We start from the raw sequence: 27,098 nt of genomic DNA on the forward strand, positions 1-27,098 counted from the left end.
ATCCACATTAACCTTGAAGAAACCTCCTTCCTCTCCACCACACGTTTACCTATCCCTTTACTTACTAGTACAGCCACCCCTTCTTTCCTGTGTCCTCTCTTCACTCCTGACACCCTCACAACTACACTCCCAAACTCAAACTAGCTCCTCCCTTTCAACTTAGTTTCACTCAATGCCAACACATCTTTCTTTCTTCTCACAAACATACTGCCTATCTCTTCCTTTTTACTCTCCTCTGTACCACATTCACACACATTAAAAGACCCAAACCTTAGGGTTCTGGTTGGAAAACTCCCAGACCCTCTTATGCCTTTGCTTTTTTAATGAATGTCTCCTTTGGATGCCTAGTTCTATCCCCATCTCATTTTTGTCACCTTTTACGACTCAAGTGGGAACAGTTGGTGGCAGTATTCTTTCTCCCCTATGACAGGGTTCGGCAAAAAAGGAAATGAATACAGGTTGGTATAAAGAGAGGGGGGGCAGCATACTGGAGGGACAGTCGCAGTATAATAAAATACCATAATTTCTCTATGAATAAAGATTTCATCTATTACAGACAAAATTATGTATGACTCTGGTCCATAGGGGCACTCCATATAGACCCTAAAGTATCAGCTGCATGCTAATGAGCAGCTTTTAACTCTACAATAACATGCAACCAATACCCCAGACTGGGATGATAATAATAATACATACATACATATACCAAGGCTTTTTCCCCCTTTCAAGGGAGGTAGCCAAAAAGGGAAAGGCATAAAAACACTCCCACCCATTTCATCCCTAAATACACTCCACACCCCTCCCACCCTCCCTCTCATCTGAGCACCTCCTGGATGACGGGTCATCCCTGCACCTTGCCCACTGCCCTGGGTCAGAAGCAGTGTCGCAAGACACAGCACATCCACAGCAAGGCCGCTTCATTTAATCGGCGACCCCCCTTGCATATAAGGAGAGGACGGGGAGAAATCCCTTCGGGCTGCGTCAAAATTTACTCACACATACTACCCCACCCCCCAACCCCCCGCCCATTCCTCCTCATGCAATCACAACATCATCCATCTACAACCATTCTCCACTCACCTCTGTCTTCCGTCCTCTCCCTTCCTTCCTCAACAGACATTCCCCTCTTCCTCAAAGCCCCCTTCACCCCATCCATCCACCTCATCCTAGGACATCCCCTCATGTTCACTCCCTCCACATCTGCCTTCCATACCTCTTTTACTAGTCTTTCTTCACTCATTCTTTCCATGTGTCCAAACCATCCTAATATTCTTTCATCAACCCTATCTCCTAGCTCCTTTTTCACCCCTGTTCTCCTCCTCACCTCCTCATTTCTCACTCTATCTAGCCTAGTAACCCCCACCATACTTCTCAGACATTAATAACTGTTACAAGTTCCACCGTCTAGAAACATGCAGCTCCACAGTGGCGAGCAACAGTCCTTGGGCCCTCTCATACCTATTGTAACAAACTTTGGACTGTTGTTTGTGTTACATTAGTCTATAATGGCTTCTGTCACTGTTTATAACAAAAGGCTGTGAGCTCTATTTATATGAAAACCTGGATGGACCACAGTTCAAGTTAACAGAGAGAGATCTGGGCCCAGCCCGAGTATCAGTAACAAGGAGACTGTTCTCTCTGATGTCCATTTTGCAGGCCCACCACTTGCAGACACACATCATTGATCCATCAATCCATTGGCCTTGGTCTCTCTTCCACGAGATCAATGGCTCCCAGGTGACTGTCAGCAGCCACCAGACTGGTCCATAATTCACTCAAAGAAGAAATAATGTGTTGTCTGGATACAGTTATAGCAAGGTAGAGTAAAATGAGGTGTTTGGAATCTTTTGTGTGACAGTTGCATCTGGGGCAGTTTGTTTCTGCTGGATGATGACTTGAATGTACTTGAACTAGTGAGGTTCTTCCTTCTCTTGAGAGAGATTTTTCTATGGGGATGATTGATGTTTGGGGGAGTGGGTGATGGAGTAGGAAGTCTGGTGGCTGGTCTTGAAGACCTTTATTTGTGATCTGAGTATGAATATGTTTTTGTTTGGATGTACTTTGTGGTACAGGTGGTTGGTTATTATGTTTGAAAAGTATGCTGTTGATGTAGTTTTTTTGTTGCATTCTATTGGTTATGCTTGTGAGTTGTAATGAGATAGGTGAGAAGGACAGAGGGCTCTTGCAGAACTGTGTACCTATCATTTTCATGTGGTCTTCCATGGAGAAGATTTTAGTTTCTGTATACAGGTGTTCTATTAGGAAGGTTTTGGTGCATCTTGTTATTATTCCCAATGCTTTATTTTGTATAGTTTGTAAAGTGCCCATGTAATCCTAACTGTTAGGAACCATGCTCTGAGAGAGAGAGAGAGAGAGAGAGAGAGAGAGAGAGAGAGAGAGAGAGAGAGAGAACAAGAAAGTAGGAACTGTACTTACTGCTTTCTTAATAGCTGGGAAAGCTTCTGTTTTGGCACCTCCCTTGTTGTACCAATAAACAATGACTTCATCATCCAAAATGTCCAGTCTATCATACAAATGGTGTATGGCCACTTCGATGACAAGCAAATACCTATTCTGTTCTGCTACAAGATTCTGAAAAGAACCAATGATAGTATGTGTACAAAGAATCAAAAACAAAAGTAATAGATACATATAATTTGGACCTTGAATAGTTTATTCTCACTGCCAACAGAACTTTTCATTCAGATGCAGAAGGTTCTCCCCCTGCAATAAAAAAATCAATATCTAATTTCCTTTGGCCATGATTTGTACTATATCTATTTCATGCTAACTCTTAATAATGAAGTGAATAGAGCAGACAAAAAGAACATCTCTTATAATGCCTCCCTTCACTCTTTTCATTTCCTTCCAAAACATCCTTTTATTATTTTCATAATTCTACATCAAACACCTACACCACCTTACACCCACTCTCCTCTTGGTCTTCCTCAGTTTTGATTCCATTCTGTTTATACTGTACTTCTCATATGCTTCCTGATTCCTTCTTTGCAACCATTCTTCATATGCTCAGTTCTTTTCTAACACCATTGCCCTTGTATCTTCATCCCATCATTCACTGCTTCTCCTTTTATTTCCTCCCATCCTCCTCATCCCATATAATGTCTTTGAGCACCTTATCACTTCCTCCTTGAAATATAGCCATTTTTCCTCTACACTTGTTCCTCCATCATCTTTCATGACAATCCATACTTCTCTAATCTTCATCTGACATTCTTTTTCTCCTCATTCAATATGCTCACCTTCAGCACATCATCTGCTCTCTTTACTTTTCTTCCTTGTCCACTCTCAATTTCCCTTCCATCAGATAATGCTATAACAATCCACTGCCTTCTTCTGTGAATACATTCACAAACTGAACTTTTCCAATCTTCCTTTTGGGCACCACTACATAGTCTATTAATGTCCTCTCAACTACCTTTCCACCAAAACTACCCTGACCCACTGTGTTCACTATAATCATTTCCTTTTCGATTCACATTTCCAGTATCTCATTTAGTTCTTTCCTTCCACCCCATACGTTCCTACTACTCCATCTACTGTCTCATTTACTTTAGCATTATGATCCTCTAACAGAACCACATTAACATTTCTTACTAAACTCTACTCACCTAAATCAATCCAAAACATTTGCTTCTACTTCTCACTCGTCTCGCTACTGAAGTCATATATTGTGCATGAAAAAGTACTGTCCATCCAGGGTGAGGTGCACAGTACTTTTGTTGAATCTGGAAAGACCCTAATGTGTGGCACTGTTTCATGCCAAAAATTCAGTCTATCTACAGTGAATGGGGAAGGAGTGGAGCTTATCAATGAGCCAAGAACTAATCACATAAGTCACTGTCTTGGTGAGGAGGGAGGGTGTGTGCCATGACCCCCTCTATCCAAGGCCCCCTCTCAAACCCAACCATGACATCTGAGCCACCCTGTGTTATCAATATGAGCAATAATAAAGATGTACAGAAACCATGGCGCAGATAGTTCCCCTTAATAAATCTGGCTGGCAAACAAAGAAAATTGCCTCGGCTTAAGGGTCAGAAGAGGCTTCTTCACCGGGCGGTGGCTCATGTACCCCAAATTGGCAGTATGGCAGTTGATGGTTCTCAATGAACACTCTCCAAACAGTTCTGGGTGCTTTTCCATCACTTGTTTGGCTGTCACATGTGGAGTAGACTCTAGTTCATGTTTCATAATAGTTCTAGCCCAATCCCCAGTCTTTCTAGGCTTCCCAGACCTCTTAGCAATGGTGGGAGCCTGCCTGCCTGCCTCCCTTAAGGGTAAATCTAGCAACCCAGCGGTGGCCAGCACGAGTACACACATCAGCCTGTTCAGCAATTTCTTTTGTTTGCTGGCCAGATATCTTGAGGGCGACTATCTGGGCTATGGTTTCTTCACAATGATCCTTATTATTGCTCACATTAGTATCACAGGATGGCTTAGAAGTTTTGGTCAGGTTCGAGAGGGGTCCCGGAACACAACCTCACTCTTCATTAACAAGACAATAACTGACGTGATTAATTCTTGGCTCACTGATATGCTCCGACCCTTCCCTGTTTGCTGTAGCCAGACAGAATTTTTGATGTGAAACCATGCCACTCATATGGATCTTTCCAGATTCGACAAAATTATTGTGTGCATCACCCTGGGCGGACAGTACTTTTGTCGAGCACTGTACATTCACAAAGGCCCATACCTCCCATCCTAGTATTCTTCCTTTACAAAGGACTCAATCCCCCTTTCAAAGAAAATGGCTGAGTCAGAGCAAGCTTTTTACATTAGCTCTTGATGGTAGAAGGAACACAACAATGAAGAAAATGAAGATAAAGAGGAAGAAGAGTAGGAAGAAAATTTGCACCACCCCATCCAGTTCCCCATTATAACATGGTGGGTAGTAAGAGGAAAATGTTAAGACTTAACTTCTTCAATACAAGTTGAATACTAGTGCACAGTGACGGGCTGCCTGATACACAATGATTTGATGATGCATCATAATACGTGTTATGAAATATAAAGTTACAGCGGTAATACTCATTGTCTTTCACTCTGAATGTTGATAACCACAGAAAATGCAATCAAACCTGTTCACAGAATACAGGGGTCATTCAGGTACAACCACAAAATAAATATAATCAGGACTAGGGGTGTGCCGATTCCATTTTTTTTTTCTGATGCCAATGCCAATTCCTATTCACTCTTAGTACTTACCAATGCTGATTCCACTTTATATAATTACAGTATACCAATTTTAATATAAAATAATTGAACTATGCTTTTTACTTGCTTTATAATCTATGTAGATTTATACATGCCAGATTGGGCTACTTTTTGACTATTTTATTATGTATCTACTTTTTATTATGTATTTGTTTCCATCAAAAATTCTTGTTTACAAATATTTTTAAACCAGCATCACTAAGCACAATTAATTAGTGGTTTCATTCTATAAACTAATAGTACATAATCACTAAAACAATACATAAATGCATAAAGCAAATATTTTAAATAATACTTTTCATTATGTTGATGAACAACTTCTTATTAGACAACATACATATACCAAGGCTTTTTCCCCCTTACAAGGGGGGTAGCCAAAAAGAAATAGGCATAAAATCATTCCCACCCATTCCATCCCTGAATACACTCCACACCCCTCCACCCTCCCTCTTATCTTAGCACCTCCTGAATGATGGGTCATCCCTGCACCTTGTCCACTACCCTGGGTCAGAAGCAGTGTCGCAAGACACAGCACATCCACAGCAAGGCCACTTCATTAAATCGGCGACACCCCCTCTCCGTCCCCCCATTGCATAAAATGAGAGGACGGGTGAAATCCCTTCGGGCTGTGTCAAATTTTGCTCACACATACTACCTCACCCCCCATCCACCTGCCCATTCCACCTCATGCAATCACAACATCATCCATATACAACCATTCTCCATTCACCCGTCTTCTGTCCTCTCCCGTCCTTCCTAAACAGACATTCCCCTCTTCCTCAAAGCCCCCTTCACCCCATCCATCCACCTCATCCTAGGACATCCCCTCATGTTCACTCCCTCCACATCTGCCTTCCACACCTCTTTTACTAGTCTTTCTTCACTCATTCTTTCCATGTGTCCAAACCATCCTAATATTCTTTCATCAACCCTATCTCCCAGCTCCTTTTCCACCCCTGTTCTCCTCCTCACCTCCTCATTTCTCACTCTATCTAGCCTAGTAACCCCCATCATACTTCTCAGACATCTCAACTCAAACACATTCAAACTCCTTCTCTCTTCTTCTCTATGTTCCATGTTTCTGCCCCATACAGTGCTGTTGGCACAACCACTCCTTCATACAGTCTCCTCTCAGCATCCATTCCCAAATGTCTATTCCTCATTACACTCTTTAATCCACCAAGGCATTTACTCCCTTCTCTCAATCTACATTCTACCTCCACTTTCACTCCACCTTTCCCTGCCACATTTGCACCCAGGTATCTAAAACTATCCACTTCCTCCAGTCGCTCTCCCTTAATGCTCACTTCCAGTCTACTGCCACTTTCACCCCTTGTACATCTCATCACCTTACTTTTACCCACATTTATCTTTAGCTTTCTTCTATCACATACTCTCCCAAACTCTGCCACCAACTTCCTCAATCCCTCCTCCGATCCTGCCACAAGCGCAGTGTCGTCCGCAAACAACAGTTGGCTCACCTCCCACTTTTCTCCATTTTCTTTAACCATCTCCAATCCCTTGCCCACTACCCTTGCATTTACCTCTCGCACCACCCCATCCATGTATAAGTTGAACAGCCAGGGCGACATAACGCATCCTTGACGAAGTCCCACCTTTACCTCGAACCACTCACTCTCTCCATTTCCAATCCTGACACAAGCTCTACTATTCTCATAAAAACTCTTGACAGCTCCGAGAAGCTTTCCTCCTATCCCGTATATCTGCATAACCTCCCACAGTGCCTTCCTGTCTACCCTATCATAAGCCTTTTCCAGATCCATAAAAGCCCAAAAAACATCCTTCCCCTTTCCTATAGCTTTCTCACGTATCTGTCTTACCACAAAGATCTGATCTACACAACCTCTACCTGTCCTAAATCCACACTGTTCCTCACCAATTACTCCTTCTGTTCCTCTCCTAATCCTCTCAATCAAGATCCTCCCATAAGCCTTCCCAACTACACTCAACAAGCTAATCCCTCTGAAACTACTACATTCACACTTGTCCCCTTTTCCCTTGTAAAGAGGAACTATACAGGCACTCCTCCAGTCCTCCGGCACTCTACCCTCTCTCCAACAAACATTAAATAACCTCACCAACCAGTCCACCATCACTGTACCTCCCTTTTTCAGACATTCCGCATGGCATCCATCCAGACCAGGTGCCTTACCTGCTTTCATCATCTTAACAACTGCCTTCACCTCATCCTTCCTTATTTCTCCTCCATTAGACAAAACAAACCTTATTATAAACTTTAAAAACACTAATAAGATACATGTGATACTATCTATAAAGATCCCAGAAGTTTTTAATTTAAGTGATTTTTAAGCCTCTAAATCTATTTACAAAAATTGTACTTTTGAGGATGATGTTGTGATTGCGTGAGGAGGAATGGGCGGGGGGGTAGTATGTGTGAGTAAATTTTGACGCAGCCCGAAGGGATTTCTCCCCGTCCTCTCCTTATATGCAAGGGGGGACGGAGAGGGGGGGTCGCCGATTAAATGAGGCGGCCTTGCTGTGGATGTGCTGTGTCTTGCGACACTGCTTCTGACCCAGGGCGGTGGGCAGGGTGCAGGGATGACCCGTCATCCAGGAGGTGCTCAGATGAGAGGGAGGGTGGGAGGGGTGTGGAGTGTATTTAGGGATGAAATGGGTGGGAGTGTTTTTATGCCTTTCCCTTTTTGGCTACCTCCCTTGGAAGGGGGAAAAAGCCTTGGTATATATATGTATGTATGTACTTTTGAATAAGAGAGAACTATTAGCCAAAATTCATAAAGATGTATTATTATATATTTACTAGTCAAAATACATAAAAAATCTTTATACACTATTTGTTTGGTTATAAATTGCTGCAGAGTAAGTGGGAGTAAATCTGTCCACCAATTTTCCACGCATATAAGTGGGTAAAATTGACCAAGTCCATGCACACCCGGACAATTTACTTCCATTTTACTCTTGCTTAATTTCTGTTGTAGAAACTTTGTTGTTTAAAAAATATATATATATTTAGTTTAATTTCATATGAGAAATACAAAAATTAAAAATGTATATAATTTACTCTAACTTTACTCTGGCTTGCGCTGTTATTTTAAAAGCATAGGCACTGGCATTGGCAAAATATTGCCGATGCCAAATCTCGTTCTAAAAAAATGCTGATTCTCACTAATGCCAATTCACAAAAAAGTGCCAATTCTTGCCGATGCCGATTAATTGGCACACCCCTAATCAAGATGCCAATGCCATCCTCATGCCAACATCACTGTATGCTAAAGGTTAAGGATGGTAACAGAAAGGAAGGACCGTAGACGTCAAAATATGACTCGGCATGGATGAAGTGGAAACCATACTGTTGTATGGAATTGAACTGTGGGCACTAGCAGCTTTGTGGGACAAAATATAATCACAGATGATCTGAGAGAGGGAAATAAGATCTATGTTCTCACCTCCATTGAGTTGAGCATTGTGATCTGGTCAGCTGGCTTCTGTACATACTTAGCAAGAAGATCTTTAAACTTGTTGAGCATTGGACGTATTTGTATTTTCAACTCTTTTCCAGTGAGCTCTTTTTCTCCTTCTTTATCCAACATCTTGAAGAGGGACTGAATACAGGAAATATATATTAACATCAGACATTTTACTGAATTAAGGAAGTCAAAAGTATTCCAAATTATTCCATACTACTTAAGTACATAATACCTATAATGTTTCTTATGTATGTCAACAACATGATGGAAGATACAACAAGCTATGCTAACATGTTTGCAGATGATGCAAAAATCATAAGAGTAAAGAAAGTACAGGGGGTCACCGCAATTCAACAGGGATGGGGCAGTCTATCATCGGTCAAACCTGGGTTTTGTCGAATCATGATGCAGTTTTTCCCATAGGAATACATTGTAATTAGGGGGGATAGGGACCGACCTCCAGCCCAGACCTCCCCAAAAAATCACTATGACCTCTAAAAAACACTAACTTAGAGTAAATCAGTTATATTAAAGGCTTCATTTATATCTAATTTTGTTTATTAAACACATTAACCTCTTCAGTACGATTCAAAATCTTGTGGGCAGCATTAGCTGCCAGACGTACGATGTGTCGTAATAATACTCGCATCATAAAATATAGTTACCGCTTATATCGATCGTTCTCTCTTTCACCCGTGAATTTTGATAACCATAGAAAATGTGAAGACAGTTTAGAGAGTATGTCATTACGCAGGGGCAACTACAATAAATATAATCAAGACGCCGATATGGCAGCCTCGCGTATCCACTTGCTCCTCATGCCGCCTACGTATGCGGCACCATATGGAAGGGGTTAAACTGCTGAACAGTACACTTTTGGTGGTGGATGTTGTGGCCAGCAAGTCCTCCCACAGTGACAAGGCACGCTCCTGCACGAGCCCCATGCTGATCGGCATCTTGCGTTGTGTCCTGTCCTCTATCCACTTGATCAACATGTCCTCCACTGTGTCGAGACGGGAGTCCCTTGAGCCACGGAGAACAAGGGAAGTTGTGGAAGATGATACAGCGGCCTGGCGGTACTTGTCCCTGTTCTTCCAAATCGTTGATACTGTTGATCTCGGGACACCCATTTCCACTGCAACGGCAGAATGAGCCATACCTGCCTCACAATTTCTTATAAGCTCAAGCTTATCTTTGAAAGGCAGGAAAGTGTGTTTCTTAGGGGTGGGGCTGGAGGTGGATTTGCACGGCATGGTGGAGGTGGAACAGCGGAGTGTGGCTTGCCTCAACAATGGGTGGGGCAAGAGTGAGACAGAGTGGCGCATCGGGAGTGGTGGCAAATTTGACCGGGTGCGTGGCACGCGAGATTTGAATGTCAAATTGTCGAGTCTGGCTGTCGAACCTTGAGGGTTGGGTATAAATTAGCTACTGTCGACTTTGCGATAATTCGAATTGCGAACGGTCAAATTGCGGTGACGCCCTGTACTAGAAAAAGATAATACCCCTGAGAGATAATTTTCAAATTCTTCTTTGGGAAGTGAATCCATTGTGTAATATCATCATGATTGTTAAATATGTACATGGATAGAATGTTGGTTGTGGGAGGTAAACACAAGGGTGATGGGTACATTTTTGGAGCTGGTGAGAGTAGGAAGTGGGTGGTGAACCAGTTATTGTTTGCATGTGACTGCTTGTAGTCGAGTTGGAGGAGGAACTAAAACAGTTAGTAGTGCCGTTTGAGAGGGTCTGTAAGAGGAGAAAATTGAAAGTAAACATAGACAAATGTAAGGTGATGAGATGTACAACAGGAGAAGGTGACAGTAAGGTGGAAATGAATTTAAGTGTGAGACTGGAGGAAGTGGAAAGCTTTAAGTATTTAGGAATTCAATCAGCTCAGAGATGAAATCAGTAAAGAGGTGTTTAGCCCTTTCCATACAATGACGCCTATGTAGGCCTCACGAGGCATGAGCTATAAGAGGATGCTGGCATCAGCGTCTTGATTATATTTATTTCATTGTTGTAGCTGAGTGAGCCCCATATTCTGTGAACTGGCTTGATCACATTTTCTGTGGTTATTAATATTCAGAGTGAAAAAGAACAATTATACAGATATAACTTTATATTTCATAATGCAAGTATTGTGATGCATCATTGAATCGTCATATATCAGGCAGCTGATGCTACCCATGAGAATATGATTAGTACTGAAGAGGTTAAATGTAAATGAATAGAAATATCTTTACAAAAGTTTAAGTTATCTTTTCTGAAAGAAAAATAAATAAATAAATAAATAAATAAATAAAAAATAAATAAATAAATAAACTCTTATAAAAATATTTCTATTCATTCACATTTAACCTCTTCAATACAAGTCAAATTCTCATGTGCAGCATCAAATGCCTGATGTATGATGATACATCACAATACTCACATTATAGAATATAAAGTCACTGCTGATTTACTTGTTCTTTTTTAGTTTGAGTAATAATAAACACAGAAAACATGATCAAGCCAGTTCACAGAATTCAGGGGTCACTCTGCTACAACTACAAAATAAATATAATCAGGACACCAATGCTGGCATCCTCATATACCTACTCACGCCTCATGATGGCTACATAGGTGTCATCATATGGAAGAGGTTCAACTACTCTTTGCAGGTTCCTACTCTAAACTGAATAGTCCTAGATACATAAAGCTTTCCACTTCCTCCAATCTCACTCTTAACCCCTTCCATACGGTGCCGCACACGTAGGCGTAATGGGGAGCGAGTGTATTCGCGAGGCTGCCATATCGGCGTCTTGATTATATTTATTGTAGTCGCCCCTCCATAATGACATTCTTTCTAATTCTTTTGTAATCGCATTTTCTATGGTTATCAAAATTCACGGGTGAAGAGAGAACGATCGATATAAGCGGTGACTATATTTTATGATGCGAGTATTATTACGACACGTCGTACGGCTGGCATTGGCTGCTGCCACCGAGATCTAAGTCCATGACGCCTACGTGTGCGGCACCGTATGGAAGGGGTTAAACTCACCTCCATCTTGCTGTGGATGTGCTGTGTCATGCTGCATTGCTTCTGACCCAGAGCAATGGGCTGGATACAGGAATGACCTGTCATCCATGAGGAGCTAAGATGAAAGGGAAGAAAGGGTGGTGGATGGGAGTGGGCACTTGCCTTTTGACTTGGCTACCTCCCTTGTGATGGGGAAAAAGCCCCTGATACATAGATAAGTTACCTTTGTGATGGTGCTAAGGACAAAGTCCATGCTAACGTTATAGGCATGCCGAGACCCATTGATTTCCAAAATGGTGTTGTCAATGTTGACTCCTTCCCTCAGGCTGGTCTGAAGACTATCTAGTACTTCACTTTCAAACTCTGTAATATCATAAATTCATAGAAGCCATGAATGTATTTTTGATGATATTAATTATACATACATACATACATATACCAAGGCTTTTTCCCCCTTACAAGGGGGGTAGCCAAAAAGAAAAAGGCATAAAATCATTCCCACCCATTCCATCCCTGAATACACTCCACACCCCTCCACCCTCCCTCTTATCTTAGCACCCCCTGAATGACGGGTCATCCCTGCACCTTGTCCACTGCCCTGGGTCAGAAGCAGTGTCGCAAGACACAGCACATCCACAGCAAGGCCGCTTCATTAAATCGGCGACCCCCCCTCTCCGTCCCCCCATGCATAAAAGGAGAAGACGGGGAGAAATCCCTTCGGGCAGCGTCAAATTTTGCTCACACATACTACCTCACCCCCCATCCCCCCGTCCATTCCACCTCATGCATCACAACATCATCCATATACAACCATTCTCCATTCACCCCTGTCTTCTGTCCTCTCCCGTCCTTCCTCAACAGACATTCCCCTCTTCCCCATCCATCCACCTCATCCTAGGACGTCCCCTCATGTTCACTCCCTCCACTTGGAATCTAAGGGAGATGGACAGGAAGAGCCTTAACATGTGAAATGATGTTTTTGAGTAGCATTATAGGCATTACAAGAATGGACAGTGAGATACAAGGAAGGGAGGCACAGAGCATGGATAGAAAGAGTGGCTGTTGTTGTTCCTTAGATTGTCTGGCTGAGAAGTCCTGCAAGAAAGAGCTGTTGAAAGGGATAGATCAAAGATTGCCAGGATGCTTAGACATATGAAAAGCATGTGTGAGGAAAGAATAGCAAAGATATTATGGAAAACAGTGGTGTATAGAGTAAACATATGATGAGAATCAAGAACAAAGTGAATGGATGGTAGAAAGGGGGCTTCAGATGCACAAGGAATGTCTGCTGAGCAAGGAAGACAGAGTGCAAAAGATAGGAATGAATGGATGAAAAGACGATGCAGCTTAAATGGATGTTCTTGTCTGTTCCATATATTTCTTTGAGCAGATGAGGAGGAGATCATCACATAATGCAATGTTGAGGGTAAACCTGCTCCATCTGTCAGGCCCTTTGCCAAAAACTTCTAAGATGTGTCCTCTTACAAAAACTTTTTTGCACCCTCTTCCCTTCCCAAACCCACACTTCTCTTCCCTAATCACTCCCTCTGCTCCTTTCCAAATCTTCTCAATCAACACCTTCCCATACATTCCACCAACTACAATTAACCACTTCAATACGGGACTTAAATCTCGCGGGCAGCAGCCAATGCCAGCCGTACGACGTAACGAAATAATATTCGCATCATAAAATATAGTCGCCGCTTATATCGATCGTTCTCTCTTTCACCCGCGAATTTTGAAAACCACAGAGAATGGGATTAAGGGCGCATTTAGGAGAATGTAAAAACACAGGGGCGACTACAATAAATATAATCAAGACGCCGATATGGCAGCGTCGCGAATCCACTTGCTCCTCATGACGCCTACGTGTGCGGCACCGTATGGAAGGGGTTAACAGAATACATACATACATATACCAATGGCTTTATCCCCCCTTACAAGGGAGGTAGTCAAAAACAAATGCATAAAATCCACTCTCACTCATTCCATCCCCACATACTCCACTCTCATCCACTCCCCCCCCCTCCTTCCCTCTTATCTTGGCTTCTCATGGATGATGGGTCATCCCTGTATCTCACCCACTGCTCAAATAGAATAGTTCTTCTAAAACTATTACATTTATACTTTACTTTACTTTCTTTAGGAATGTCCCCTGTGGGGCTACAAGGAGAAGGATGCCTAGTCCCAATCCCCATCCCTTTCTTCTCGCCTCATACGATCCAAGTGGAAATACTTGGTGGCATTATTCTTTTCCCCCACCACAGGGACTCCCCCCACCACAGGTGCTAAGATAAGAGGGACGATGGAGGAGCGTGGAGTGTATTCAGGTATGGAATGGGTGGGAATGATTTTATGCCTTTTCCTTTTTGGCAACCTCCCTTGTATGGGGGAAAAAGCCTTGGTATATGTATGTATGTATTACATTTATACTTGTCTTCCCTCTCCTTGCACAGTGGAACAATACATGCACTCCTGCAGTCCTCTGGAACATCTTCCCTTAGGCACACATGAAAGTCTCACTAGCTATTCCATTACAACCACTCTTACCTTCATCAGACACTCCATGTGCCAACCATCCAACATAAGTGCCTTACCAGCCTTCATCTTTTTCAATGATTTTTGTATCTCTTCCCCTACCACAGCTCCATCATTCTCCCCTCCCATGCTCCCACCGGTCACTCTTTATTGGCATCCCACTGCCACAACCAAAGTGCCCCCAACCCCATACTGCATTAATTTTAATCAATCCCCAAAATACTCCACCCATCCTCCCCACCACACCCATCTCCACTTACACCCATGTATCTATACCTCTACCCTCTCCTTTCTGTCCAACTTCCCCTACCCCCTCATTCTTTTCACTTTCATAACATCCCCCAATTCCACCCAACAATTCTCCATTACATACTTAGCCCACCTTACTTCTGCTCTTCTCCTGGCATCCCTCATCTTGCATTTTACTTTCATCCTCTTTATTCTGCACTTTCCATATGCTTCCCCATATCTTCTTTGCAACCAATCTTCACATGTTCATCTTTCCTTCCCACCATTTGTCATATCTCTCTCTCTGTTCCCTTCCATCCCACACACTGTCTTTGAGCACATTAGCACCTCCTCCCTTAAAAACACCCATTCCTCCTATATTCCCATATTCCCCATCACTGCATCCCATACCACCTGGTATGCCTTCTTCTCTCCATTCAATTTGCTCCAATCCACATCCTTGCTTCCAGTACCCCTCACCCATTTCTACCCCATCCCCATCCAACCTCCACTCTCAATCTGCCCACTACTATATAATAATCTGACAATCCACTGCCCTCTCCTCTGAACACATTCATTTCAAGAGCCCCTCCAATCCTCCCCTTAACCACCACTACATATTCCACCAACATTTCTCTCCACTCCACAATCCACCAACCTATTTCATCACTTACCAAGGACATAAATTTGAGATAAATGGTGTTATATTGCATAAAAAAATACACATAAAGCTCTATAGTAAAATGTATTTAATAGTATTGGGTTTAGTAAAAATACTCACCATTTTCCCTTTTTTCATCTTCATCCTGAATGGAGTCATTTCCATCGCCGTCTATGTCCATGTCTTCATCTTCTTCACTGTCTTCATCATCCTCATCTTCCCCTTCCCCTGAAAGGACTTCCTGACCCCAAATGGGTACCAAGTCTTCATTATGCATATCCTCCTCACAGACAAATCCATGTCCTTTGGCACCACACAATTTGGCATCTGGTTTTGCTGTTGAATAAATATAAAGCTATTAGTCTTATAGAACACCAATCATTCAGATATTATCTCAAGTTTTTCTGACAACACCAGTAGCTCCACAATTTTAAACAATGGTCTACAGACCATGTTGTGGAAATGTCGGACTGTCTCCATGTCATCTCTTAATGGAGGAATGATGGGAGTAAATGCTGGATGTCAGCTTTTCCTATGTGAAAAGGTGTAAGTAACACAGGGGATGCTGACAGAGATAGAAATGTCTTGGGTCAAGTCTGCAAATAAGCGCCAGTCCCTCAGGGCACCTCTAGATAGAGGTGTGGGTGCTAATGGGGTTTGAAGACTGACAGGGGACAGACTATCCTCCCAAATGTCCATCCCTTGACCACTTCATTATTACAGAAAATCTGTACCCAAGAGGGAAAAAATGAAAAGAAACCAAGTCAATCTCTATTCAGACAGGCAGAGCATGTATCAATGATGACAAATCTTTAAGGAAGGCAGGGAATTGGGGCAAGTGGAAAATGGTTTTGTATGGGTGATACTTTGAGGCAGCCTGAAGGGATTTCTCCCCGTCTTCTCTATTTTCCATATGAAGGGATGAAGAGGAAGGGTCATTGTGTAAGTGAAGTGACCCTGCTGTGGATGTAGTCTTTTGCTGCATTGCTTCTGACCTAGGCAATGGGCATGAGACATGGATGACCCTTCAAACACAAGGAGCTAAAATGAGAGGGAAACAGGAATGGTGGATGGAAGTAGAATGGGTGGGAGTGAGTGTGTGCCTTGACTGGCTACCTAAGCCCTTGGTATATAGATAAAACTGATGAAATCATGGGATTAACATATAACAAGATTTATAGTTCTTGTGGTACAGTTCAAAACTATAACTGCAAAAAATGGTATAACATATCTACATTTCCATTATTACAAAAGAAACACATGATACTCAGTCTATTTCTTGCATGAACAAATTAAGAAGAATTAGTGCTATAACATATTACTCTTATGCTAACATTACTTCTAAATTCTATAGCAGTACAAACCTTCGCCATCTCCTTCACCAAAGTCATCCTCTGGTAGGTTCGCAGAGAGGCGTGTGTTTGGAGGTATAGTAACATTGGGTCCTAGAGTCACTCCTGGGCCAATGACACAGCCCTCAGATACCTTCACATTAGAGTGAAGTACAACACCTGTGCCCAGGAAGCACTGTTTCAACTCACAGCTATTCTGAAAAGGATAAATAATAAAAATAATAATACATATATACATATATATACCAAGGACTCCCCCCCCCTACAAGGGAGTTAGCCACAGTCAAAAGGAATAATTCCACTCCCACCTGTTTCACCCCCATTCACCACCCCTCACTCCCTCCCTCTCATCTTGGCTCCTCCTGGATGACAGGTCATTCCTGCATCTTGCCCAACACCCTGGGTCAGAGGAAATGTAGCAAGACACAGCACATCCATAGCCAGGCCACTTCATTTAATCGGTGACCCTCCCTCTATGTCCCCCTCATACAAAAAAGAAGATGAAGAGAAATCCCTTCAGGCTGCATCAAACTATCATTCACACATAACCACCCCATCCCTTACTCCCTTTCATGCATCACAGCATCATCCATATACAGCCATTCCCCACTTACTCCTATCTTCTGCCTTCTCCCTTCTTTCCTCAACAGACATCCCCCTCTTGCTCAATGCCCCTTTTGCCCCATCCATCCATCTCATCCTCAACTGTCCCTTTATATTTACTCTATCCACCTCTGGCTTCCAAACTTCTTTTACTAATAATAATCTGTCCATCTATATACCAAGGGCCTTTCCCTCTTACAAGGGAGATAGCCAAGTTAACCTCTTCAGTAAAAGTCTAATTTTCGAGCGCATCGAATACCTCACGTACAATGCATCACACTACTCATGATATAAAATATGAACTCTGTGCTGTATTACTTGTTCTCTTTCACTCTCAGTAATGATAAACACAGAAAACATGATCAAACCAGCTCACAGAATTCAGGGGTCACTCAACTACAACTACAAATTAAATTCAAATATAATCAAGACACTGATACCGGCAGCCTCATATACCCACTTGCGTTTCATGACACTCATCTAGGTGTCATTATATCAAAGAGGTTAAAAGGTATATACCCACTCCCACCCATTCCATTTCCATCCATCACCTTTTCCTCCCTCTCATCTTGGCTCCTCATGTATGACAGGTCATCCCTGTATCCTCCCCACTGCCCTGGATTAGAAGTAATGCCATTTCAATAATAATAATACATATGAGGTCTGTTTGAAAAGTATCCGACTTTATTTATTTTTTTGCGACAACCTGATGGATTTGAATCAAGTGCGCTTACATGAGCCGACCTTGAACCTTTGTGCGCATGCAGGAATTTTCCTGCCCGTTGATAGCATCAGTTGCTGGCAAGCAGCATTTGCGTGAGGTAGTGTGTAGTGCTCTTGGTGATTTTTCATTGCTTCCACTGTGATGACTGGGATTTGGTTTCCAGGTCGTACCCGTACACTCAGGACTCGTCACCAGTGACTATGGTATTCATGAAGTCGGGGTCATTGTTTGTGGAGTCCAGCATGTCCTGTGACACTTCAACACAAAGTTGCTTTTGCTCTGCCATCAGCAGCTTCAGCATGAATTTCACTGCCCTCTCTTCACGGTCAAATCTTCGGTCACAATGGAATGTGCCAAAAAAGTGCTGATGCCCTCCTCTTCCGCAATTTCTCAAATAGTCACACGACGGTCCTGCATCACCACAGCGTTCACTTTGGCAACAACCTGGTCATTTCGGCATGTTGATGGCCGACTGGAGCATGGCTTGCTCTCCATCGTTGTGCGGCCATCTTTAAACCAGTTGTACCACTCCTTAATCTGTGTGATGCCCATAGCATCGTCACCGAAAGCCGTCTGAATTTTCTGAATGGTTTCCACCTGCCTGTCACCTAGTTTTTGGCAAAAGTTGATGCACTAGCTCTGCTCTAGTCATTCCGTCATTTTTCTTGCAATGAAAAACTGCCAAGAGCACTACACACTACCTCATGCAAATGCTGCTTGCTAGCAACTGACGGTATCGACAGGCAGGAAAAAATTCACACATGCGCATGAAGGTTCAAGGTCAGCTCATGCAAGTGCGCTTGATTCACATCCATCAGGTTTTTGCAAAATAAAAAATAAATAAATAAATAAATAAATATACTGTAGTCGGATATTTTTCTAATAGACCTTGTACATATACATATACCAAAGGCTTCTTCCCCCTTACACAGGGGGTAGCTAAAAAGAAAAAGGCATAGAAATCACTCCCACCCATTTCATTTCCCATATATTCCACTCCCCTCCACCCTCCCTCCTATCTTGGCACCTCCTGGATGATGGGTCATCCCTGCATCCCGTCCACTGCCCTGGGTCAGAACATACATATACCAAGGTGTTTCCCCTATTACAAGGGAGGTAGCCAAAGTCAAAAGGCATTCCACTCCCACGCATTTCATCCACTCCCATTCACCATCCCTTTCTTCCTCCATCTTTTCTTGACTCCTCCTGGATGACAGGTCATCCCTGCATCTCGCCCACTGCCCTGGGTCAGAAGCATTGCAGCAAGATACTGCACATCCACAGCAAGGCTACTTCATTTAATCAGTGACTGCCCCTCTCTGTCTCCTCATGCAGAAAAAGAGAAGACGGGGAGAAATCCCTTCGAGCTGTGTCAAAATATCAATCAATCATCACCACTCCCTAACCTCCCCATCCCACACCCACTCCCTTTCATGCATCACAGCATCATCCATATACAACCATTCTCCACTCTTCCATATCTTCTGTCTTCTCTCCTCCTTCCTAAACAGACATTCCCCTCCTTCTCAACACCCCTTTTACCCCATCCATCTATCTCATTCTAGGTCGCCTCCTCATGTTCACTCTATCCACCTCTGCCTTCCACACTTCTATTACTAATTTTTCTTCACTAATTTTTTCCATGTGTCCAAACCATCCCAATATTCTTTCATCAACTCTATTTCCCAACTTTTCTAACCCCATTCTCCACTCTATCCAGCCTAACCCCTAACATACTTCTCAGATATTCCATCTCAAACCTATTTAAACTCTTCCTCTCTTATATTCCATGTTTCTGCTCCATTTAGTGCTGTTGACACAATCAACCCTTCATACAATTTCCTCTCAGTATCAATTCCCAAATGTCTATTTCTCATTACACTTTTCAATCCCCAAAGGTATTTACCTGCTTTTCTCAATCCACATTCTAGCTCCACCTCCATTCCTCCCTTTCCTACCACATTTGCACCCAAGTATCTAAAGCTATTCATTTTCTCTAGCCTTTCTTCCTTTTTCTATTTGCTGCCATCCTCTCCCCTTGTACACTTCATCACCTTACTTTTACCCACACTTACCTTCAACTTCCTCCTTTCACACATCTTCCCAAACTCCATCACTAACTTAATCCCTCCTCTGATCCTGCTACAAGCGCAGTGTCATCAGCAAACAACAACTGACTTATCTCCCATTTTTCTCCATTTTCTTTAATCACCTCCAATCCCCTGCCAAATACCTTTGCATTTACCTACTGCACTACCCCATCCATGTACACACTGAACAGCCATAGTGACATGACATATCACTGGTAAAGTCCCACCTTTACCTTAAACCACTTGCTCTCTCCATATCTAATTCTAACACAGGCTCTCCTACTCTTGTAAAAACTCTTGACAGCTCTTAACAGCTTTTATTCTATCCAATATATCTAAACAACCTCCCACAGTACCTTCCTGTCTACCCTGTCATAAGCCTTTTCTAAATCCATAAATGCCCCAAAAACACCCTTATCCCTTGCTAAAGCTTTCATATATCTGTCTTACCATAAAACTGATCCACATAACACTTACCTTTCCTAAACTCACAGTTCCCCACTAATTAATCCCTCTGTTCCTCTCCCAATCCTCTCCATCAAAACCCTCCCACAACCTTTCCCAACTAAACTCAACAAACTGATCCCTCTGAAAATACTACACTTACATTTGTCCCCTTTTCCCTTGTAAAGCAGAATAATAACAATAATAGCAATAGTAATAATAATAATAACAATAATAATAATAATAATAATTTTTTTTTTTTGTCACTCCATTGTCCAAAAATCAGAATTCTAACATCCACATTTGTGGATGGCAAAATCTATCTCTATATCAAAAGCCTTGTTCCCCCTTAAAAAGGAGGTAGCCAGCCAAGGCATGCACCCACCCTTCACCCATTGTTGTCCCTTTTATCTTAACTCCATGTGCATGAAGGACCATCACTGACCCCTGGAAGCAATGCAGCAAGACAGCAAAATCTGGGCCATACATGACAGGTTCCAAAACTAATAGATTCAGGTTTCTCAAAGACACTGAAAACTAAATGGACTTATCCTTGTAGTTTGCACAATAGTTCTTGAGAATTAAAGTGCTGGTGAATTATCAGCAATGAAATACAATATTTGGTATTTTAACTTTTTCAAGGTTATGTAACCTGACTGAAATTTGGAAAAAAATTCCTCTAGTACCCAACCATTCCCAATTACCACTTATGCCTTGCAACTCCATAGAAATAGTAGCAACTGATTAATAGTTTTACTTCTAGTAGATATCCCCAGTAATTGTTTAAGTAAGCAGATATATTCCTATGATTAACCTTCCCATTGCATTTTATAGCTAGAAATTTACTTTAGCTGCTGCCAGGCAAATTTAAATAATAATTTGTTCAGCTGCAAGAAACCCTTTTGCAGCAAAAAAGGGTGCAACCTATCTTAAGCTTATCTCAATTAGCCCTTTTGCTGCTTTTTAAGACTAATTGTTTATTCTACCTGCTGTCAGTCAAGGAAAAACCCTTCTGCACTGAAAGGGTTAACTGTGTAGGTACATGCCCCTTATATACTGGTCTCAAAGAGATTACTGTGGCATTGCTTCTGATCCATGTAGTGTGGAGGCAGACAGGGATGACATTTCATCCCTTAGATGCTGAGATGGGTGGGACAACATGTGGGTTTTAGGATGGGTGTAAGGTGGGTGTATGCTTTGGCTACACCACACCCATTACAAAGAAAAGACCTTTTGGTATGTATATGTACCATGCATATCTATAACTTACCCCAAGTACGACATTGTCCATAATGAAAGCCTTCTCCAATTTTACATCTGCCTGTACCTGACAGTGATTACCAATGACTGATTTGTTGATAGAAGCTGAAGAACTGACTTCTGTACCAGCTCCAATTACTGTCATATGGCCTACAGACTTTCTGGGGGGGAAATATAGCAAAAATAAATACATACCTACATATACCAATGGCTTTTTTCCCCCCTCACAAGGGAGGTAGCCAAAGTCAAAGGCATAAATCCACTCCCACCCATTTCATCCCCACATACTCCACTCCCATTCACCATCCCTTCCTCCCTCTTTTCTTGGCTCCTCCTGGATGATGGGTCATCCCTGCATCTCACCCACTGCCCTGGGTCAGAAGTAATGTAGCAAGACACAGCACATCCACAGCAAGGCCGCTTCATTTAATCGGTGACCCCCCTCTCTGTCCCCTCATGCAGAAAAAGAGAAGATGGGGAGAAAGCCCTTTGGCTTGTGTCAAAATATCATTCGTACATACTCCCTCACCACCCCCTTCCCCCACCCACTCCCTTTCATGCATTACAGCATCATCCATACACAACTATTCTTCACTCACCCCTATCTTCTGTCTTCTCCCTACCTTCCTCAAGACACATTCCCCTCTTTCCCAATGCTCGCTAAATTAAAAACATCTGACATCTTTATAAATAGTATCAAATGTATTTTATTAATGCTTTTAAAGTTTATATTAAGGTTTGTTTTGTCTAATAAGTTGTTGTTCATCAATGACATACATACATACATATACCAAGGCTTTTTCCCCCTTACAAGGGAGGTAGCCAAAAAGGAAAAGGCATAAAATCATTCTCACCCATTCCATCCCTGAATACACTCCACACCCCTCCACCCTCCCTCTTATCTTAGCACCTCCTGGATGACGGGTCATCCCTGCACCTTGTCCACTGCCCTGGGTCAGAAGCAGTGTCGCAAGACACAGCACATCCACAGCAAGGCCGCTTCATTAAATCGGTGACCACCTCTCTCTGTCCCCCCATGCATAAAAGGAGAAGACGGGGAGAAATCCCTTCGGGCTACGTCACATTTTGCTCACACATACTACCTCACCCCCCATCCTCCCACCCATTCCACCTCATGCATCACAACATCATCCATATACAACCATTCTCCATTCCCCCGTCTTCTGTCCTCTCCCGTCCTTCCTCAACAGACATTCCCCTCTTCCCCAAAGCCCCCTTCACCCCATCCATCCACCTCATCCTAGGATGTCCCTTCATGTTCACTCCCTCCACATCTGCCTTCCATACCTCTTTTACTAGTCTTTCTTCACTCATTCTTTCCATGTGCCCAAACCATCCTAATACTCTTTCATCAACCATATCTCCCAACTCCCTTTCCACCCCTGTTCTCCTCCTCACCTCCTCATTTCTCACTCTATCAAGCCTAGTAACCCCCATCATACTTCTCACACACATTCAAACTCCTTCTCTCTTCCTCTCTTATGTTCCATGTTTCTGCCCTATACAGTGCTGTTGGCACAATCACTCCTTCATACAGTCTCCTCTTAGCATCCATTCCCAAATGTCTATTCCTCATTACACTTTTTAATCCACCAAGGCATTTACTCGCTTCTCTCAATCTACATTCTACCTCCACCTTCACTCCACCTTTTCCTGCCACATTTGCACCCAAGTATCTAAAACTATCCACTTCCTCCAGTCGCTCTCCCTTAATGCTCACTTCCAGACTTCGGCCACTTTTACCCCTTGTACATCTCATCACCTTACTTTTACCCACATTCATCTTCAGCTTTCTTCTATCACATACTCTCCCAAACTCTGTCACCAACTTCCTCAATCCCTCCTCCAATCCTGCCACAAGCGCAGTGTCATCAGCAAACAACAGCTGGCTCACCTCCCACTTTTCTCCATTTTCTTTAACCATCTCCAATCCCTGACCCACTACCCTTGCATTTACCTCTCGCACTACCCCATCCATGTATAAGTTGAACAAACCAACTACGCTATCTTGAGAGAGTAGTTGGTCAGTTACTACGGCACTTGTCATGTGACTGCTGAGTTCGAGTCCTCGGCAGTACCGCATTTCAATTTCTGCATGTGGCCCCATTGGGTCTCCTGATGTTGATGGCTTTGAATTAAAGTGCATTGTGGTTCTTAAAAATATATATATATATATGGAAATAAACTCATCTGCTGGGATTCGAACCCCCACCAGAGCAGAATGCTTCATATAAAGCGAGGACTATACCGCCTGTACTACCGTGACCTTTATGCCGAGGGCACTCAGGTAGAATGTGGTATGTACTGTATTTCATCAAATCCTTTATGCAGGCTAGTCGGAAGACTAGCCTGCATAAAGGATTTGATGAAATACAGTACATACCATATTCTACCCAAGTGCCCTCGGCAGAAGGGTCATGGTAGTACAGACGGTACAGTCCCCGCTTTATATGAAGCATTCCTCTCTGGCGGGGGTTCGAATCCCAGCAGATGAGTTTATTTCCAATTGTCAAAATGATACAAACATATATATATATATATATATATATACACACAGACACACACATATATATATATATACATATACACACACACACACACATTATAATATATATATACATATACATATATATATATATATATATACATATATATATATATATATACGTATACACACACACACACATATATATATATATATAGTATATATATGTATACACACATATATATATATATATATATATATATATATACATACATATATATATATATATATATATATATACATATATATGCACATATATATATATATATATATATATATACAGTCGAACCTCGAAAGCCCAGACCCTCGTATGACCGGTCGAAATGAACAAAGGGCGGACTTTTCAAGCAAAGTTCCCTATTTGTCCGGTAGGTGGCAGCGACGGCCGTACACGTGTACTCAAACCCGGCCCAGTCAAGCCGCCACCAGGGCTGCTGTTTCGTAGAATTTTGTACCAAAACGTAGTAAAATAGCGGCATGTGGCAACTGCACAAGGACATGAGGAAATTTTTTCTACATATCAGCGGGCTGTTAAAAACATTCAAAAACTCAAACTTTTGTTTAAATATCATAGAACTAGTTATCAAATAATAAATGGTACATCAACATATGACTTTTATTGGTAATTGTGTTACTTTTAAAATGTTATACCCCAAAAGATACGTTTTTACCGTGTAGAAAAAATTCTACGCAAGGTTCAGCTTTCTTTTAGCGATGATAATATAAAAAAAAAATTATATCTTACTGAATATGTTAGGGCATGGGGGCCTTATATACATTCAAGAATAAAAAAACCAGAACCACCATTCTGTCAAAGTTTGACAAGTATATCTTGTTATGAAAGTCTGCACACGCCTGAGAAAAATATATGCCCCGGTATGGCAACACTCCCATTCTACATGGCAGTGTAGAAAACGCGGCAACACTGGCCGCCACCACTGTCCCGCGTGCATACCTTCCAATATTTACAGTGTACGTAATAAAAAATACAGTACAGTACACTGTATATACAGTACATTTACATGCCTGTATTACAGTTATTATTACAGAATTTAGTATTATAGCATTATTATTATAGTATTGTTATTATTACAGTGTTAGAGTATTATTCTTATGTGTTTCTATGCCATATCATACATTACCTATACGTATACCACTATGAAAATCTACGGGTGTTAGGGCCATATTTTCGATGACCGGACGTTTGGCATGACCGGACCACCCTTCCCCCCAATTAGTCCGGGCTTTCGAGGTTCGACTGTATATATATGTTTCTATGTATATATATATATATATGTTTCTATGTGTATATATATATATACATATATATATATATATATATATATATATATATATTGGAAGTAGGCCAGTAATAATGCATGCGTTGTTAAAGTCAACAGCTGATATGGCATTATTCTGTTTATAGAATTTCTTTTCTATGTTACGCACCAATGTGCAGTCGTCTGGATGCAGATTTCTGAGTAGAGTACTGAAGTCCATGGTATTTTCCTCTAGACGTCTTTCGGCCTTAACTGGCCATCTTCAGGAGGTGTTGACTGGTAAAATTGTTGACAAAGAATGACGCGGTTTGGTCATACGATGGTATATATCGGCAGTGAGCTGAAACGTCCGCCCGCCAGCCAATCAGCGCACGGAATGCATCCTCTGTCTTCTGGTTGGTAACGATGTTTCAGGCTGCTGCTGGATATTGATAGCGGGTTTTTGATTGCAAATTAGCACCGCTTCTGTCATCTTTAGTCTTCTGGTGTCGTTATTTCTTTCAATGATAGTGGTGGTGCCTTCCATATGGTGCCTATTAAGTGCTAGTCCATGCTCTAACAGGTAGCGTCTTCTTATGGCGCCGTCCTGCAGATGTGCTGAAATTCTCTTTGACAGTGTTGTAGTGGTGACGCCAATGTACCGAGAATTTAGGCGACTTCAGTCACCACTGGAACATGTGTGTTGGTACACGATGTTCATCTCTTGCATTTCACTTGTCTTAGGGAGGCAGCTGTTCTTTACAACTAACTTGGATGTCCTTCTTGTCTTATAGTAAATGACGAGGTCGATTTTTGAAGCTGGGTCGGTGGGTGTGACGTTCTTATAAATTATATTTTTAGGGCTTTCTTGTCATCCTTGTAGGCTGAAGACATAGTACCACTATAAAAGAGTTTTATGAAGAGTACATGAAGGTAGATGATGCTGTGCTTCCAAACAGAACTCGACTTGAAGAACATCAATAATGTTCTCCTGGAACACTCCAGTGCCCATCCAGAGAAAATCATCCACATATACACATATGATACCATGAAGTTCACCACCACAATACGAAGAAAACAAGGTTGGTTTGAGTGGACACACCTCAGTTGACAGAGACAGTAGCTGACTCTTGACACACAAGTACCATGCTCTCGCTGTGTCACATAGACCGTACACCGTCTTTTTCAGACCGTACACCGTCTTTTTCAGTCTCCAGAGCTGACCACAATAATATTCTCCAGGAGGACACAAGTAAACCTTTCGCTCTATGTAGTTGCTCTGAAGCTAAGTTGACTTCACATCCAGGCTGACACTCCCAACCAAATGCAGAACCCATTGCAAGAGCCAATCAGATAGATTCTTTAGAACAAGCTGGGGAGTCCTTCCTAAAGCTGGATGTATCCTCCCCAAAACCCCTTACTACAAGGCGTGCCTTGATTTTACGGCCTCCATCTTTCACCTTTTCTGTGATAACCCACCACACAGATATAAACTCCCATCCTCTGTCCCCCACCTCCTCATAAACATAATTTTTGTTGCCAATTTTGTACTTTCAGCTCCTTTGCTTTCATCACTTCTTCATTTGAGTAAAGCACAAATATCTCCATTTCATCAGGGACTGTTTCCAATTCTGCAACTTCTGAAAAATCCA

The 27,098-nt window shown here is 42.2% G+C and overlaps 1 protein-coding gene across 1 annotated transcript in view; it reads right to left on the reverse strand.

The window, feature by feature from the left end:
• The window catches only part of LOC143041051 (translation initiation factor eIF2B subunit epsilon-like), a 55,938-nt gene that overhangs the window by 5,850 nt on the left and 22,990 nt on the right, over positions 1–27,098 (reverse strand). The window contains exons 7-12 of the mRNA XM_076212677.1: positions 21,632–21,782; positions 16,513–16,696; positions 15,269–15,484; positions 11,945–12,084; positions 8,679–8,834; positions 2,437–2,592 (exon numbers count right to left, since the gene is read on the reverse strand). Coding sequence (XP_076068792.1) covers positions 2,437–2,592; positions 8,679–8,834; positions 11,945–12,084; positions 15,269–15,484; positions 16,513–16,696; positions 21,632–21,782 — 1,003 coding nt within the window. The remainder of the gene's footprint in view (positions 1–2,436; positions 2,593–8,678; positions 8,835–11,944; positions 12,085–15,268; positions 15,485–16,512; positions 16,697–21,631; positions 21,783–27,098) is intronic.

The sequence above is a fragment of the Oratosquilla oratoria genome, chromosome 30 (assembly GCF_046742065.1).
Source record: "Oratosquilla oratoria isolate Oo_2021 chromosome 30, ASM4674206v1, whole genome shotgun sequence".
Classification (NCBI taxonomy): Eukaryota; Metazoa; Arthropoda; class Malacostraca; order Stomatopoda; family Squillidae; genus Oratosquilla; species Oratosquilla oratoria.